General features: G+C 46.4%; 1 protein-coding gene across 1 annotated transcript in view; it reads right to left on the bottom strand.

Annotated features, from left to right (window-relative positions):
• Nucleotides 1-3902: 3902 nt before the first annotated feature.
• The window catches only part of NR5A1 (nuclear receptor subfamily 5 group A member 1), a 34563-nt gene continuing 21435 nt past the window's right edge, over nucleotides 3903-17030 (bottom strand). Inside the window, exons 4-6 of the mRNA XM_054998154.1 lie at nucleotides 15358-15477; nucleotides 13719-13866; nucleotides 3903-4169 (exon numbers count right to left, since the gene is read on the bottom strand). Of these exons, the coding sequence (XP_054854129.1) occupies nucleotides 3922-4169; nucleotides 13719-13866; nucleotides 15358-15477 (516 nt within the window). The 3' untranslated portion in view covers nucleotides 3903-3921. The remainder of the gene's footprint in view (nucleotides 4170-13718; nucleotides 13867-15357; nucleotides 15478-17030) is intronic.

The following is a 17030-nucleotide window of genomic DNA, read 5'->3' as shown; positions in this document are numbered from 1 at the left end:
TAAGGCTGAGATAATTGACAAACAAAGCCCACACCAGGCGTCTCTGGGCTCCCCCAGACCACGCCTCTGTAAAGGAAATCTGTTACCTGTGATAATGTGATAACCATTCATAGTCTCTATTCAGTCCCAGCCTGACAGCGTCAAATTTGCATATGAATTCCAATTCAGCAGCCTCCTGTTGGATTTTGTTTTTGAAAGGTTTCTGTTGAACCACAGCAACCTTTAAGTCTTTGGTGGAATGTCCTGGTAGATTGAAGTGTTCTCCCACTGGTTTTTGGACGTTTCCATTTCTAATGTCAGATTTGTGTCCATTTATTCTTTTGCGTAGAGGTTGGCTCTGGGAGCGAATACCTTGCTCCCAAACCCACTCAGCGTTTAACAGCTGCATGGGGCCTTGAAGGGGGATTCTCAAAACCCAAAGTGGACACGCATTTTGTTGTATTAGGTCATCTTTATTCTAAGTAATACTGCTTTCTTGCTCGGTGACGTCATCTCTCTGTCTTAGCAACCTTCTAGCCCAGATTTCTTCCCAAGTAGGGAATCACCAGCCTTCCATGTCTCACACAACCTTCTACTAGAGTAGGCATCATACCAGCCTGCTCCTGACATCTTCTGAAAGCTGGAGACCCTTTTGCTGCTTCAGATGGCTAGGGATGCTCCTGGGATGTGCTTCCGGCCAGGTCTAGCAAAAAAAAAAGCAGTCACTTTTTTGGTATGCTGGGGCATTTTGAAGACAAGCATGTGCCTCACACCCTAAAAAGGACAGAACATCTTCACTAAAAGGAAGGATACCTTTTGTAGAAGGACAGTAGTAGTAGTAGTAGTGGGCACTACCACCAGGCACTAGGCTGCTCCTGTCATCCAAAGGACTAAATCAGGCGCCTCAGATACTCACTGACCTTGCCTTAGCAACACAGTTGGCCCAGTAGAAAGGCATCTCTGTATGATTCCGAGCTAGGCTGGGAAAGGAGCGACATTTTAGGAAAATGGCCAAAGTCATTTATGTTTGCTGTTCAAGAGGCTCTTAATAATGCTGAAAACTCTTATCTGGGTGAGTGTGCTCTTGGTGAAGCTAAGTTAAAAGTGGTTGGAAGCAGTTGCGTAGAAGAGAGTGGAAACATTACCTCCTTTGCAAGATTGAGTAGCAGGGACATAAGCTTCCGGGTCACTACAGCAGGCTCTGATGAGACACTTGCAGCAATAGAAAATTTTTGTGATTGTCTTTTGTGACTAATCGAGCTGCTTCCCACAGAGTGGTGGGGGACTGCTATATGGGTACTTGCTGTGCCTAGTTGTCACTTGTGAACTTACCTGCAGTGGCACAGGGGAGCTAAAAGCCTGCCAGTATCAACCACCAGTCTTTGTTTGTTTGTTTGTTTGTTTGTTCGCTTGCTTGCTTGCTTGCTTAAAAGAAGGCACACCACCGACTATAAGTGAATTGCAAAATTTATTGGAATGTCTTCATTTGGCAAGATAGTTCCATCATCACCCTCCCTCCATCAGGAGGACTTATGAGGAAGGTGAGAAAGAGAAACAGAACAAAACAGAGAGAGAGTGACACATAAGGGCACTTTTCATTTTCAGAAGAAGAAAAGATACAGCTCGTCACATTCGAGCTATATTCTCCAACTCTCTTGACCCGTAAAACACACACACACACACACACACACACACACACAGAAAGGAATCCCAACAACTGATCTGGAGCAGAAAACACAGCAACATGTCATCAAAATGCAGAAACAAGCAACCAAAGTAGTTAGCTGCCAAAGGCTTCACAGAGCTCTGCTGTGCAGGCAGATGCCTGGAAGCAGCTCCGAGCAGCAGGTGCCCAGCTTCAAGGGAGCAACACCAAAGTCAGCCCCCCCCCTCCAAAATAACAGCCACATCTAAGCCAAAGTGAGGCAAAGGGACATCATACGCCAATCACAGAGAGCACAGTGTCAGCAGAGGGGGCGGGAGCAGCATAGAGTGCATTCTACAAGGGGGGAGGAAGGCAGTTGAATGCAGAATGCTCCCTCAGACTGGATCGGGCCTTGGAAAAGTGTAAGGCAAGCTGGTTCTAAAAGCCCAGTTGGCGCGCCAGGCACAGCCATGCCAAACTATGGATTTCTGATTGGTCCGGGGGGGGGGTGCTTATTGAGCTTACATCCCCAAGGTTAACCGCTTTTGGAGAACCCAAAAGAAGTGACTTCTGCAGAAAACAAGCCACGCACAGGGGTATAAGCAGCTTTCTTTCCCTTTCTCAACTTCCAGCCAGAGGAGAAAGTTGGCTTTTGGGAGGCTCAGGTGGCCTTGGAAGAGCAGAGGAACTGCTAGCAGATCCCCCTCCAAGAAATGATGCCTATAAAAGAGCACAACCATCTACAGCAGTGGCTCTCAGTCCAAGGCCGAGCATAGCAAAGCAGCAAGATGCATGCCACGATCCTGCATGCTGAAGTCCCTGAGCACACTGCTGCCACTTTATGTCCCCCACTTTGTCCTCCCAGGGGCGGGGGAAGATTTCATTTCTCCCCCTTCCCAAAGAAGCAGCTCCCCTGAGTGATCTCTGTGAGTTTTGCACACATAACATATACACGCACCCTTTCACCTTGACCATCTAAGGTTTAGTTACTGCAAACTGATTGAGAAGGGCTCACAATGCCACCCACTGCCCATCTCCTAAGAAAAGGAAACTCCAGTTGTATGCAGAGACCTTATACAAATGCAGGACTCCAGCCGATCACCCCACTGGCACTTTGATGGCCACAGGCAACTGATGCCAAACAGCAGCCATAATGCCTGGGGATGGAGTCAGTATGGTTGGTTAATATGGGTGGTGGATGGGCATGCCCTTGTCCCCAGGTCTGCATTAGTTTGCTTGTGTCTGTAAGAATTCAACAGGAGGAGAAGCACTTTCAGATGGGCCTCTGAGTCAGTCCAAAGGCAGAGAGGCTGGCTTGGCTCTACCTGCCTGGGCAGTCCCTCTAGCAGAGACAAACTGCATTCACACACACTCCTCGATGGATTTGAGCGTCTGGTACAAGCACATGATCTCAGGCAGCCCGACACACTCATTTGAGATACAATTAATTAATACCTTTAGATTGTACCCAAACACAGATTGAAGGCTCAGGGTATGCAATATGCTTTGAAACAGATCTTTAAAAAAAAACAGTGTTATCGAATGAGCAATTGAAACGAAGCCCTCCCCTCACTGGCTCAGCTCCCACCTCAAGACCACAGAAAATGATTCGATACCATCTTTCAACCCTGCTCAGTCTCAATTTTTCCCAGAGGAAGGGAGTTCCACATTTGTGGGGCGCACAGAGCAAAAACCTTACAAGCTCCTACTGTAGTCCATGGGGCACAGAAGCTACTGCTACCTCCTTGACTGCCTCAAGCAGCTGCAAGAGGCCATAGGGGAGGAGGTGGATTCCACAGTGTTGGGGGCCAGGCCTTTGAAATAGTTAGTGGTCAGAAATAAAACAACTGTTTGAACCGGGCTGGGCGAGCTCAAGGAAGCAAGTGCCTTCAGCTCGGGGGTAACACAACTCCCTCCCCGTTCCCCACCCCTCCCCACACCATCCCATCCATTCTTTACCAGTTTCAGCCTCCCAACTGCCTTCAAGGGGTGCCCCACATCAAGCTCTCAGATGTCACACTCTCCTGCACTTCGTGAGGAGAGAAAAGGAACAAGAACCCGAAACTCAGGCCAGGCCACATTGAATGCAGAAGAACTACAGTTTCAAAGTAGTGAGCTCCCACAGAGACCGTATATTCAAAATTAAGCTGCCTAGAGTTTTTCACTGGCATGGGTTAAACAGAACTACTCAGGGAGATGGCTGGTGGGCAAGGAGACATTCATCCAACCATCTTTCCCGCTCTGACCCAGCATATCCTTCACCAGCGTCTCTTCCCATTAAAGGGGATAGGTTGTACTCAAGTCCGCTTGGCATGCAGCATTTCAATCAGAAGATTGTTACATGGCACCTCCCCGCTCAGGTGTTTGTGGTAGAGGTACTCCTCAGCCTGCATGCTGAGAGACCGGATGTCAGCTAGCCGGATAAGCAGCTGCCGGAATTTGTCCGTGGCATGAGGATAGTGGCAGACAGTGTACTCCAGCAGTGCCGCATTGGCTTTCTCCTGGGCATCTTTTGCTAGACTGGAATTCTCCAAGTACTTTACATCTGCAGGAAAACAAGAAAGGGAGACAAAATTAGTCCATGTCAAGGTGAAATCTAACAGGGTGCAGATCTATTCTGAAAACTCAGATGGATGCCGAAACAGATTCTGAAAGCCAAAGAAACCTGGCCAACTCAAAGGGGCTGTGATAACTTCTTTAGGAATTCACCAATCTGCTTTAATGTTGTGGAATGTTCACAAACACTCTTAATTTTCCATTTGCTTGCACAAAGAAGCTGGCCACACAAAATGTCAACAAGTGATGCCACTAATGGGGGGGGGGGGAACAAGACATAAAAAAGAGAAACCTGGAAGACTGAGTGGGAAAAGGCTCTAGAAAATGGAGTAGGGGGTACAATGAGCTAAGAATCAATTTCTTTAGGAAATTGTGGGTAGAAAAACAGATAGCCAAGGCGAAAAAGATGTGCCAAGGAAGAGATGAGGCCATGGAAAAACCACACAGAAGGTCGAGAGGAACATGATGTGAGCAAGAAGAAGGTGGCCAAGTATGGGAGGTCAGGGGATTGTGCTCCAGGGAGACCCACAAGATGGTGTGGGGGCTAAATTATATACATCTTGTTAAAGGTTTGCCTGCTTAATTTAAACAACAGTGTAATTATAGATTCACAGTAATAGAACGTGCTTTGTCTGAACCACCTGTCCAAAAGCAGTTTGAATTTCCTATACAGCTAATCCCTTTTGATTAAACAGGAATAAAATAACAAACTAGACAGCATACATTTTTGGTTTAGATTTTTATTAAATCTTAAAATAAAGAACTACAGAATTCCTACCAGCTCCAGCCCAAACCTTGTTTATATAAAAAGAAACATGGAAGGAGGAATCCCTACACAGTCCTTGTTCTAGCATGCACAAAATGTGTGATCTCCAAAATCTGCTCCTCCTTTCTGTATCCTATACAAAAGCAGTGGACACATTTTAGAACACAAAAAAGAAGCAGCACGTCTCGCAAGTGTAATGCAAGGCAGCCATGGCAATTCACCCCAGGGCTATTTTTGTTACCTGTGAGTGTGTTTTGGGTACCTGCCGCGCTCTCACTTTCTGTGTAAGGCCACAGATTGAGTTCCTCTCTGAACACCGCCTGAAGAGATCGCCTTAATCTGCCCCGACCTCTCCGAAGTGGCAACATGGCTCAGCCAACATGGAAACCTTTATCCCTGGCGTGCCTGGAGCTGTCGCCCAGAAAGCAGATGCTGGCAAATGGCATTACTAAACCCATGGTAGAAGAGCCCTTCATGCAGGGACGCTTCCTTGGAAGCGAGAGAGGCTGTTGGCAAGCGTGAATGCGAGGCGATAAGCAGATCCCCCTTAAGCTGGCAGCCTGCCTGGGAAGGCCAGCCTTTTCATCCCAGTCAGGCAAGAGAGGAAAAGGCAGGCTCGGGCCTTGCTTCATCTTCCTGCAGCAGGGGCTTGGGGGCGGGGGGAAGCTAACAGGACCAGGCTGAGGCTGCACAGTGGGGAGAGACCACCTTACCTTCTTACCCCACTCAGTTATTCATCTGCTGCTTGTTCTCAGGTTCTCAGCTGAGCCAGCATTAGCTAATGAGAGCAACAGAAGAAGTTCTGGGGGGAGATGTGGGAGCTGGCTGGGGCCAGCTGGAGGGCTCAAAGACCTGAGGGACATAACCCATGAGCCCCAGCAGCTCTGTTCTCCCGTCCTGGTTCTGACACTTGGCTGTTCCTTGCAATTTTGCTTTCTTGCAAGCCAGTATACCCCAAATGGCCTTTCTTGTATGAAGCTTTCTAGTTTCACAGTGTGTTCATTCTTCCTCAAACCTTCCTCTTGAAAGGGCTAACCATCAAATTAAGCAAGGACTGAGCTTTGGGATGGAACCAGAGCCATTTGCAAATAAGCCACTCTAGTTAAGTGATCTAAAGATAAAGTATGTAAGTTTTGCAAAGTTACTCTTCCATGCAGAGTGGAAGAGACAAAACCAACAAATAACCCTTGAGAGACCAAAAAGAGGGGATCTGTTATTACACCCAAGGCTTGTCCTCCCTCCTTTGGGGTCATCCTTAGCTCAGCAACCTTCCGAGTTCTCCCAGCTGCTTGACTCACCACCTTGAAGTTGTCCTGGCAGCCTGCCTTGGCCTTTCCTGTTGGACCACACAGGGACCAACTCCGCTGCTCTTTCCAGGGACTGCAAATGTTCCTCCAAATCTGCCGCCCGCCACTTTTTAAAGAACCAGCAGGGAAAGCACTACAATGCTATGCTTCTGCAAGCTCTATGACTGAAGGCCATGGACACATGCACATTCAGTCATCTCTCAGTGGGTGACTGGCACATGTGACCGAGCCATCATTTGTAACCAGACATAGGAAGCTGCCTTATTCAATGTCAGACAATTTACCTAACCAGCCCACTACTGTCTCCTCTGACTGGCAGCGGCTCTGCAGGATCTCAGGCAGAGAGAGATCTTTTTCACTGGAGGTGCCCTGGACTGACTGTGCAACCTACCTGCTCAGATATTCTGCTACAGATGAATGGGATGAGAATTTCATGTCTCTTCAAAAGTATGTACTGAGAAATTGAGAATCCTGTATTATTCAGCCATAATAAATTCAGTAGGAAGCCATGTTAGCAACCTCCCTTGGGGACCCATTTGTCTTTTAACAGCTGTTCCTTCCCTGACCCTTTAGTTCCAAATGGCTATCAAATGTCAGTCAATGCACAACACATCAAGGTTGCGTTCAAATGGAGGTTTTGCTCTGTTTTGGAATTCAGAGTGCAAGGGAGGGGTTTGTTTGGGGGTGGGTTTTTTGGGGAATAATAGTCTCCTAATCATCCACTATCCCTATTTTAGCTTCTTTGCTCTGATCTTGTCCACACCCGATTTGATGTGAGCTTTTGGGAAAGAGCAAAGTCAAAAAGTGCTCTTGTACATGTTATGGAGAGGAAGGCGAACATTCTTGCAGTTCACAACCACATCTGTGCAGGTGTTCCCTGCCCTAGCCCTGCAACTTCCATTTCCCTCCCCCTGCATTACCCGAGGGCTTTCTGGACTTAAAAAACAGTGAAAATGTGAAAATATCCCTACAACAGAGCTACAGCAGATTTTAAACTATAGAAATGTGTTTATTCCTTTTGGTATCATTATCAGTTTCTGAATGTAACTAACATTGTTATACTTTAAAATCCCTAGGTGGCATAGAACTAATGTAGTTTAATGCTGTAGCCATATGCCAGTTACCTACTTTTTAAAAAAGCTCTCTGGTGCTGCGGACAGAGTGGTGGCCATGGGGTGCTGGGGCGAGCAAAAAGCAGGGGAAACCACCACGTGGGATGCTTCTTTGCCAGAGGCATTTGCTGCAGCAATAAGAACTTCTCGGAGGATGGCCGCTGTTGGAAGCAACCAAAGACAGCCTCTATGCCCACAGCATATACAACAAGGTGACTTAGGAAGGAGCAAACTGCCCAGCAAACACCAGCCCCTCAATGTCACATTTTGCATTTGGGGTCCGCAGCTTGCCTGCCGCTGCCACCATGTTCTAGATGCTAAAAAGCCCTCTGCTTTCAAGCTCCGGCTGCCGGGGAAAGAGGATGCACACAAAGACACTCCCTTATAATCAGGCACGTCCATATGAAATCTCTTTATCTGCATAATATTATTGTGATTGTCACATTTAGAAGTTACGTTGCTAAATGTCAACTCTCTACCCTGAGTTGGCTCCACAATAGCAAGTTCTTCTCAACGACTCACCTGGTTTGGAAAAGAAACCCTATTCAGAGTTTAATTGAATATTTGAATAATCTTTTCATTCCTACAAGGCATAAAGAATGTTGTCCAAATAACATCGACTCGCTTCATTTAGAGCTGCCGCAAGGGCTGTAAAGACTCTGTCCTATGACAAAGCAGCCTCTAGCACAGGCGGAGCTGCTGGGGACGATTTCTATGCCCTGAAGTGTTCTTCCTATTCACGGCTCCTTTTGTTTGCCGGAGGCTTCTGATAAATTGCAACCGCTTAAGGGAATGCAGGCTTATAAAAGCCGCTCTTGCTCCCCTCCCCTGGAGTGGTTGCGTGGTGAATGGAAGTCAGGCAGCCGCGGTAGGGGTCAATCCATTAAGGCCCTATTAAACCCTTCTGGAGAACAAAGCTAACCTGTGTGCCAACCTCATAAATATTGCTATTTTGAGAAGCCCTAATTTTAATTAAATCTCTTTACCTGCTCAGGAGAGAAACCTATTTAGGCTCAAATGGCAGCCTCTTGTACTTGCGTGTGTGAATGAACGTGTGCGTTCATGCGTGCATGTGTGTGTGTATGTGTGTGTGTGCGTATGTGTGTGTGTGTGTGTGTTTAGAGCTCTGATTGTGCTACAGCCAAGAGGGAAATGTGAAAATTCACTTGTGAAAGGCAATTACATCCTACACATAATAAGCGAGGCAGCTCCGTGCAGCTGAGCCTGTGAAGGGCAAATGGCTCCCAGCACGCTCTGCATTACGGAGAGAAAAAGTTGGACGTGGGGCAGCAACACGGCACCGGCAATGGTAACCTTTTGTTCCCAGTTCTCTCCAGAAAGCTTTGGCAAGGGAGAAAGAACAACAACAAGGTAGAAGTTTAATGCAATGCACAAAAAGGAATGGGCGGTGCTTTTGGACCTGTAGTGTGATGCTGGAGGATGGAGAAAGGCTTGGCTATGGAAGGAGGAAAACAGCCCAGGGGTGCAGTGTACTTCCTACAGAACAGCCTCCCTGCCTTTCCCCCTCTGAAATAGGATCCAGGCATGAACCTGGACCCACCAAAGCATAGCTACAGTTGGTATGAAGCACTGAGGCAGTCCTCTCATATGCTAGAAACACTGTCTTTGTGCATGTAGAGAGTGCTTTTTTTCCAGCCTGTTTCAAAAGGTGAACAAATATCACATTATGCTTAACAACAACAACAACAACAGTGTGCTTATATACTGCTCTTCTAGATAGATTAGTGCCCACTCAGAGTGGAGAACAAAATCAATGTTGTTATTATTCCCACAATACAGCTGGGGAGTGGGGGCTGAGAGGAGTGCCTGACCCAAGGCAACCTACTGAGTTCATAGCAGTTGTGGCAGTCAAACCAGCAGACTGCTGACTCACAACCCCAACCATTTATTTATTTATTTATTTATTTATTTATTTATATTCTGCCTTTCTCACTGAGACTCAAGGCGGATTACATAATGTAAGATTAGTACAATCAGTGGCAAGGACAAGGGCAGGCGTTTCCATACAGTGTCAAGAACATTTCCATAAACAATGTCATAGGGTAAATGAATACAAGTTTATAAAGACATAGTATTAGTAAGGATCTAATATGGGGTTGAAGAATTGTTGAAACAGAACATAATCAATTCTAGGACTTACATTAAACAGCATGAAGCACAGGTAGTATATAGGAGTACATATTTAAAGCAACAGATAATATGTAAGGCAACATAATGGTGAAAGCTGTGGTTCCTAACTCATTAGTGAAACACCTGGGACCCCTTTCCTACAATACTGCCCTCTTAGCTGAGAAAAGGGCCTTTTTGAATAATTCAGTTTTGCATTGTTTGTGGAAAGCCAGGAGTGTAGGAGCTCTCCTAACCTCCTCAGACAGGCCTTTCCATAGGGTAGGGGCCACCACAGAGAAAGCCCGTGAACGGGCTGCTGTTGATTTTGCCCATGTACACGCTGGCACCTGCAAGAGCCCCTGTTCAGATGAGCGAAGCTGCCGTGGAGGGACATAGGGAGGGAGGTGGTCCCATAGGTATGTTGGACCAAGGCCATGAAGACCTTCATATGTAATAACCAATACCTTGAACTGAGCATGGCAACTGATATGTAGCCAATGGAGTGACTGCAGCATAGGAGTGATGTTCATGCTCCTGCTTGTACCTGCTAACAGTCGAGCTGCAGCATTTTGCACCAATTGGAGCCTCCTAGTTAACTTAGATGGGAGACCAATGTATAGTGCATTACAATAGTCAAGTTTTGATGTTACCATAGCATGGATCCAGGTGGCCAGGTCAGCTGTGTCAAGATAAGAAGCCATTTTCCAGAAGAGACTGAGATTGTAGTAAGCATTTTTTTTCAGCTGTCTTAACTTGTTTTTCTAGTAATAGCGCTGGATCCAGTATAACCCCTAGGCTCTTAACTGAGTCTGCAAGGGTCAAACAAACTCCATCAAAAGTAGGGAGTACAATGTTTTTCAAGATCTTTGACTTCCCAACAAGCATCACTTCAGTCTTGTCTGGGTTCAATTTTAATTTGTTATTTTGCAACCATTTCACTACAGCTGTCAGGCAGCAATCTAAGATTTCTACTGCATCCTATGGAGACCTGGATAGTGAGATATAGAGTTGGGTATCATCTGCATATTGATGACATCCAACTTCATAGCTGCAAATGAGTTCTCCTAAAGGTTTTACATAGAGGTTGAATAACATGGGAGATAAGTTCGTGCCCTGCAGAACCCCACGGGATAGTTCCCATTCTGGAGATAGCTGATCTCTGACGGCAACCCTTTGAGTCCGTTCCATGAGAAACTATTTAAACCAGTCGAAGGCACATCCTTTGATGCCCACTTCTGTTTCTAAATGCCTCAACAGGATGGCATGGTCTGCTGTGTGAAAGGCTGCAGACATATCCAGGAGGAGCAATGAGGAGGCAGACGGAGATCATCCACTGACGCTACTCGTGCTGTCTCTATCCCATGCCCTGGTCCGAATCCAGACTGGAAAGTCTAGAGCGCTAGAGTTTTCCAAGAAAATCTGAAGTTTGTCAGCTACTGCTCTCTCAATCACTTTGCCCAGAAAGGGTAGATTAGAGACTGGACAATAATTGGCCACATCAGTTTTGTCTAGAGATGTTTTTTTAAATTAGCGGATGGATAACTGACTGTTTGAGTGGCTGGGGGAAGGTTCCTTGGGTTAGCAATTGATTTACATTTAACCGCTATGCTACAGCAGCTCTTGTTAAGATTATGAGGTTGTCAACCTCCTGGCGGAGCCTGGAGATCTCTTGGAATTACTACTGATCTCCAGACTGCAGAGATCAGTTCCCCTGTAGAAAACAGCTGCTTTGGAGGGAGGCTGCTGTGGCATTATACCCCACCGAGGTCTCTCTTCTTCCCGAACCCTACCCTTCTTAGGCTCCAACACTACATCTCCAGGAAATTCCCAATCCAGAGTTGACAATCCTATCTATTATGCCTCATCACATTCTGAAAGATAAGAGTATTTTAAAATTTCCAATTTGAATACCACTGGATGTTAAGCACATAGCAGTAACATTCTCCAAGCGCAGCCCAGGCAAGGACAGAAACCAAGATGAAGGAGAGTATCACGGTAAAGAGACAAAACCAAAATAAACAAGCCGTGACATGGCACTTTGCACTTTAACTATGACTGCGTTAAAGTGACATTGATTTTTGTTTGATGCTTTGCCTTCTATGTGTAACCAGACTCATGTACATGTACCACTTTATTTTCTCCATAATTAAGGTCTTTTGATAAGTAATAGTATAAATGGTCCTTTATTGATTATAGCATAAAGGTTCTTTCAATTTAATATAGTTAGTTTGTCAAGGACAGAAACCATGCAGGGTTCAGGTGCGCTTTAACCAAAAAAAAGGGGGGGGGCATGTTTCTAGTCCTTATGGCTGTGGAGATGTGCATGGGAACTGTGAGGGCAATGCTGGTGAATTCACAGACACTGTGTGTGGGGGTTCCTCATAAGATTTTCAGCAGTCCAGGAGAGGGGCAAGGATAGATTCCAATTGTCCAGCAAATGCCTTTCCCTTCCCCTTGAACAGCAAAACGGGGAAGGGGAGATATTGCAGAATGTAGTACCTTAATTTGTGTAATGTATGGAGGTTGCAGAATCAGTTTTTCTTGGTGCAGAACTAGGATAATTTTTTAGCATCAGGTACACACACACAAACCCCTCCACTGAAAGCTTAGGATTTGAGGGATCTCCAGAAAAACCCATGTTCTTCTGGGCAGAGTGCTATACAGAAAATATCTGTAGATTAACTGGAGCACCAGAATGGAAGAGACTGAAAGACTCATGGCTGGATCATCCTCAAGTCACCTCTTCCCTCCTCCCTCACTCCTAGCAAAGTGGCCCTCTGGGGGGGTGGGGGGGTGGATGCAGAAACCTTAACTGTGCGATTGCAGCAGCTGAGCTAGAATGCTACCTACCTTGCAGTCATTCAAAAGATCTAACTGAGGGGTGAAGCACACAAGGCCAGCTTCTGATTTTGGCCACCTTCCTGCTTATGCCACACTGGTGACCCGATTCCTTGGCCACTAGCAGGAGCTGAAACATTTTGCAGGCTACCCACACCCATCTGATCAGGTCTGTGCACTGGCACACGTCACCATCCAAGCTGAAAGGGTGCAAGTCAAGCCCAGCCCCATTTCCCAAAGATATTTTGTCTAGGCAAGAAGTGAATGTGTGAACTGTGCCACAGAACTAATCTTGAGTAATCTGCAGTTGCCAGCCACATTGGAGGCTGCCCGGAATTCCTCTGACGCAAATCTAACCAGATAGTGTCTGCCTTTGCCCCCACCAACACGGCAGCAAGAGACTGTCAACACCTATATTTTACAAAGGCCATATCAACTGATTTTGGCAACAAGCATTCAACACAAACAAATCTTTCCTTTGAGACTTATCAACAGGAGATATCCAGGACTATCTGGACCACATGGCAAGGAATTCTCTGCCAAGGGCTGCTGATTCCCCTGCCCCAATCCTAGCCCTATCCCCAGCTGGCAGTGGCCAGTCTGGTGGTTGGTACCAGGCTGCGAGAGGCCTTTCCACAAAGCCCAATGGTAGCAAATTAAAATGAACAAACCAAAAACCCCTAGAGAAATAACATCCATACGAGAAACAATAAAACACTGGAATATACAACCTAAGCAGAAGGAGGAAATGCAATGTTTGAAGTACAAAATAAGGTAGGTGCAATATTTGGGAAGAGTGTAAAGCCCACAGATGGAAGCAGAGAAGTGGCCCTTATGGAAACTTGCAGAACATAAATCAGCTTTTCTTGAGAATCTTGCCAAGGGATCCATTTCTACAGCCCCTGCAGTGGCTGCTGCTCCATCAGCCAAGGAAGAAGCAGATAGACTTCATAACACAGACTGTACTCTACAGGATGCAAGGGCCTGGTAACCTAAGATCAGCTCCCCGTGCCAACCAAGCTCCAACGTTGTGTAGAAGAACAAAAGAGGAGAGACAAGGGCTCCCAACAATAGTTGTAGCAGGCATATTCCCCCCACCCCCTGTTCTCAGAATCTCAGAGATGGAAGAGCACAAAGAGACAGTCTTCTGTGCAAAGGCAGGGGCCATCCACCCACGCAGAGCAACCCACACAAACCAGACCACAGGCAGAGAACAGGTATGCCACAGAACAGTCCTTGCAAAGCAACAGCTCCCTCATGCAGATGACTCATGCAGTTGAGTCTTTGGCACTTCCTGGACCATATGTTCTCCCTTCCACACGTTCCTACATAACAAGGGTGCCCCCACCCATTCATTCCCTCTCCCTCCTCTCCAACCCACTTACCAAGACTGAAGAGAATTAGGAACTTCAAGCAGACGAACTCCTGCCTGTCCACTTGGAGGGAATGCAAATGGAGCACCAGCTCCTGTGCCCTCAGCACCAGGTTATTCAGGATAGATCCTGCCTGTGTAGCCACTGTTGACATGTCCACCTAGAAGAATTGGAGAGGAATAGGACTCAGGACCACCCATCTCAGTTGAGAGCCAGGAGAAGGCCCAGGTGGGTCAGCAGACCTCCAACTACAGACTTTGCTCGGAATCCATTGACTTGATTAATTCATCAGCCACTTTAACTAAATTGGACCCTCTCTATATAAAGGCAGCGCTTGAAGAATACATAACTAAACATGTGTACTAAATGATTTAAACAAGTGTTTTAAAGAATACCAACACTATTAATAGAGAAACATCTCGATGAAATGGACAAATTCAAACAATTGATCCAATATTTGAAATGCAAATCTGAAATTTCAACATCTTAAAATTAATTTCAACTTCAATTACAGACAATGTTTTCCCTCCGTGAACAAAATAATACAATGCTAAACAATATAATTGCCCTGAGCTGGATGGCCTAAGCTAGTCCAATTTCATCAGATCTTGGAAGCTAAAAAGGGTCAGCTTTGGTTAGTATTTGGATTGGAGACCACCAAAGAAGTCCATGGTCACTACACAGAAGCAGGCAATGGCAAAACACCTGTGCTCATTTCTTGCCTTGAAAATCCTAAGAGGTCACTGCAATTTGACAGCATTTTTATATACATAAGCAAGATAATTACTTTATGAAAAGGTTTGCCTTTAGAAACCATCTGTGCTTGATCTGAAATTTTGGGTTTGGGGCTTTCTATGGCTACCAAATCAGATTTTCTTGGTTTATAATCCCTCCCATGCACAGACAAATCCACAGATGACAGGATTATCAATGACCCTCAATCACAACAGCTAGGAATGGAAGCTCCACCCTCAAAGCTAAACTACAAGAGACAAATTACATGAGGATGCTCATGTGAAGGGAGTCGCAATGTTAGCCGGGAAGCTGAGTTTTAAAAGAGACCGGAAGGCTCTATCAATTTCCCCTCTCTACGGAGTCAGCAAAGATGCTCCTCAGAGGGCTAGTTTATTTCCTCTTTGCCTCCTAGAAGGGGAGGTGAAACTGACAGAGTCTTCCAGGAGTGAAATGGAAATAAACCCCCTGAGGAATGATCTTTGCTGGCTCTGTAGAGACAGGAAATTGATAGAGCCTTACGGTCTCTTTTAAAACTCAGCTTCCCGGCTAACATTGAGATTCCCTTCATGTGTGTGGTGTCCTTGTGTGATTTGTCTCTTGTAGTTTAGCTCTCAGAGGCAGCATACCTCTGAGCACTTGCTCCTCAAATGGAACAATGTCCTCATGCTCAGTCTGCTTAATGATTGGCTGAAAAGTGTTCTTTATCATACATATAATTCGCCTTGAGTCCCAGTGAGTGAGGCAGAGTTATACTAATAGTAGGAGTACCACCAACGGAGGCATCTGGCTTTGAAGTTGGACGCAGGACATTGGACTGGATGTACCTACTTGGTGTGACTCATCCTTATGAATACACAAGACAAAAGAGAACAAAATCACCTCTGGCCTACACACATGCATACACAAACACACATACCTCCTGGCCTGTCACCAGCAGCATGCTGTGTTCCTTCCCGTACTGCACTTGCCGAAAGATGTGGTCAAAAACCAGCAGCTCACTCCAACAGTTCTGCAGCAGCTTCATCTGGTCTCCCACCTGGACAGAGAGAAGCACGGCCTGAGAAGCATCCTCCAGAGCAGAGGGATTGCTCTGCTAAGCAAACAGAGTACATTCCTCAACCAAAAAATAAAACAGTCACACCACCATCCCCTGGGGTTTAAAATGCAACATAGAAGCCTTCTAAGGCGTAATTGTGGACAAGGAGCATTTAACTTCCTATATGCAAGTAATTCTGTCCAGAAAAATGTGTGTGTGTGGGGGGGGTGTCTTTGTGACAGAGGATGGGGGTTCTTGCTGTGGCACTATTTGATCTCTGCTTAAAGCCTGCCCTAAGAAGATGTGCACTGCAGTGGAATGGGAAGTGCAGCTCTGACCTCTGCCTATGAGAGGCATCTGAGATATTTGGAGTAGATCTTTGAGATTAGACATAATTCTTGCTAGAAATAGCCATGGCTGGTCACAAAAGAAGGGGGGGGAACCTAAACAGCGGGGCATGACAGGAAGCCCCAATATGAGGGGAAGAGAGATTGGTAGCCCTAGCATCCATTATTGGATCTGGAGCCCAATTCACCTTTATTATGCAGAAGATGGGGCTACTTTTCAACAGTGCAGTGTGTGTGCAATGTGTCTCGGCTCCCACGCCTCTGAAAAGGGGGCTGGGTTTCAGAGGCTGCGGCTGCCAGGCCCGCTTTTGAGATGCTGGCACCTCTTACCACAAACTGAGGAAGCGTGGAGCAAGCCTGCTCTTTTCAGCTGCACTCCTATCTGTGCTTGGTCACCTCCCCAGGGCAGGAATCTCACCAAACTCTTAACAAAATGTCTCTGGGTGCATCCCACAGTCAGCAGGACAAGAAGAGGGAGAACACCCTGTTGTTTGCTACACAAAAGGGCCTGTGTCTCCTGGGATGCTGCTCTGGATACATTTTGCTCTCAGAAATACAGTGTCTGTTCTTCTGCCCTGCAGGAATGTGGAGCAGAAAGCCTTCATTAACCCCCCAGTGCCAGGCAAGACCCTCTTTTGCCTGGCATTAAAAACAGCAGACCGAAGGGGAGGGGATGTTGCCATTGCTCTCATTTCTTATTACAGCATGACAAACATATTCTAGCAGCCAACAGAATGTGCCAGGGAGACGGCAATACAAGCCCACCTCCACCTGGCCTGATTTATTGCGGTAATTAAACACTGCTTTTCTACCCAACAGAAACCCAAAGCAGAGGAGGCAACATGTGTGACCCCCCCCCTTTATACACATTCAATATGTCCTATAATTTCTATGTCATAGCCAGTGTGGTGTAGTGGTGACAGGGTCTGATTAGGATCGGGGAGCTGAAGGATTGAATCTCCACTCTGCCAAGGAAGCTTGCTGGGTGACCTTGGGCCAGTCTCTCAGCCCAGCCTCCTTCATAGGTTCATTGTGAGGATAAAATGAAGCAGAAGAGAACGAGGTAAGCCACTCCGGGACCCCACTGGGGAGAAAGGCAGGGCATAAATGCTGTAAATGCAAGAACAAGTGTGTTGTCTGCCAGACAAGCATATTGCTTGGTTTGCTGGCCATCACCTAATCTTAGGCCCAGCCCGCTGGTTTCCT

Source organism: Eublepharis macularius, chromosome 14, assembly GCF_028583425.1.
Source record: "Eublepharis macularius isolate TG4126 chromosome 14, MPM_Emac_v1.0, whole genome shotgun sequence".
Classification (NCBI taxonomy): Eukaryota; Metazoa; Chordata; class Lepidosauria; order Squamata; family Eublepharidae; genus Eublepharis; species Eublepharis macularius.
Note: the sequence above shows the minus strand (reverse complement) of the source record. Positions and strands in the feature narration are given on the sequence as shown.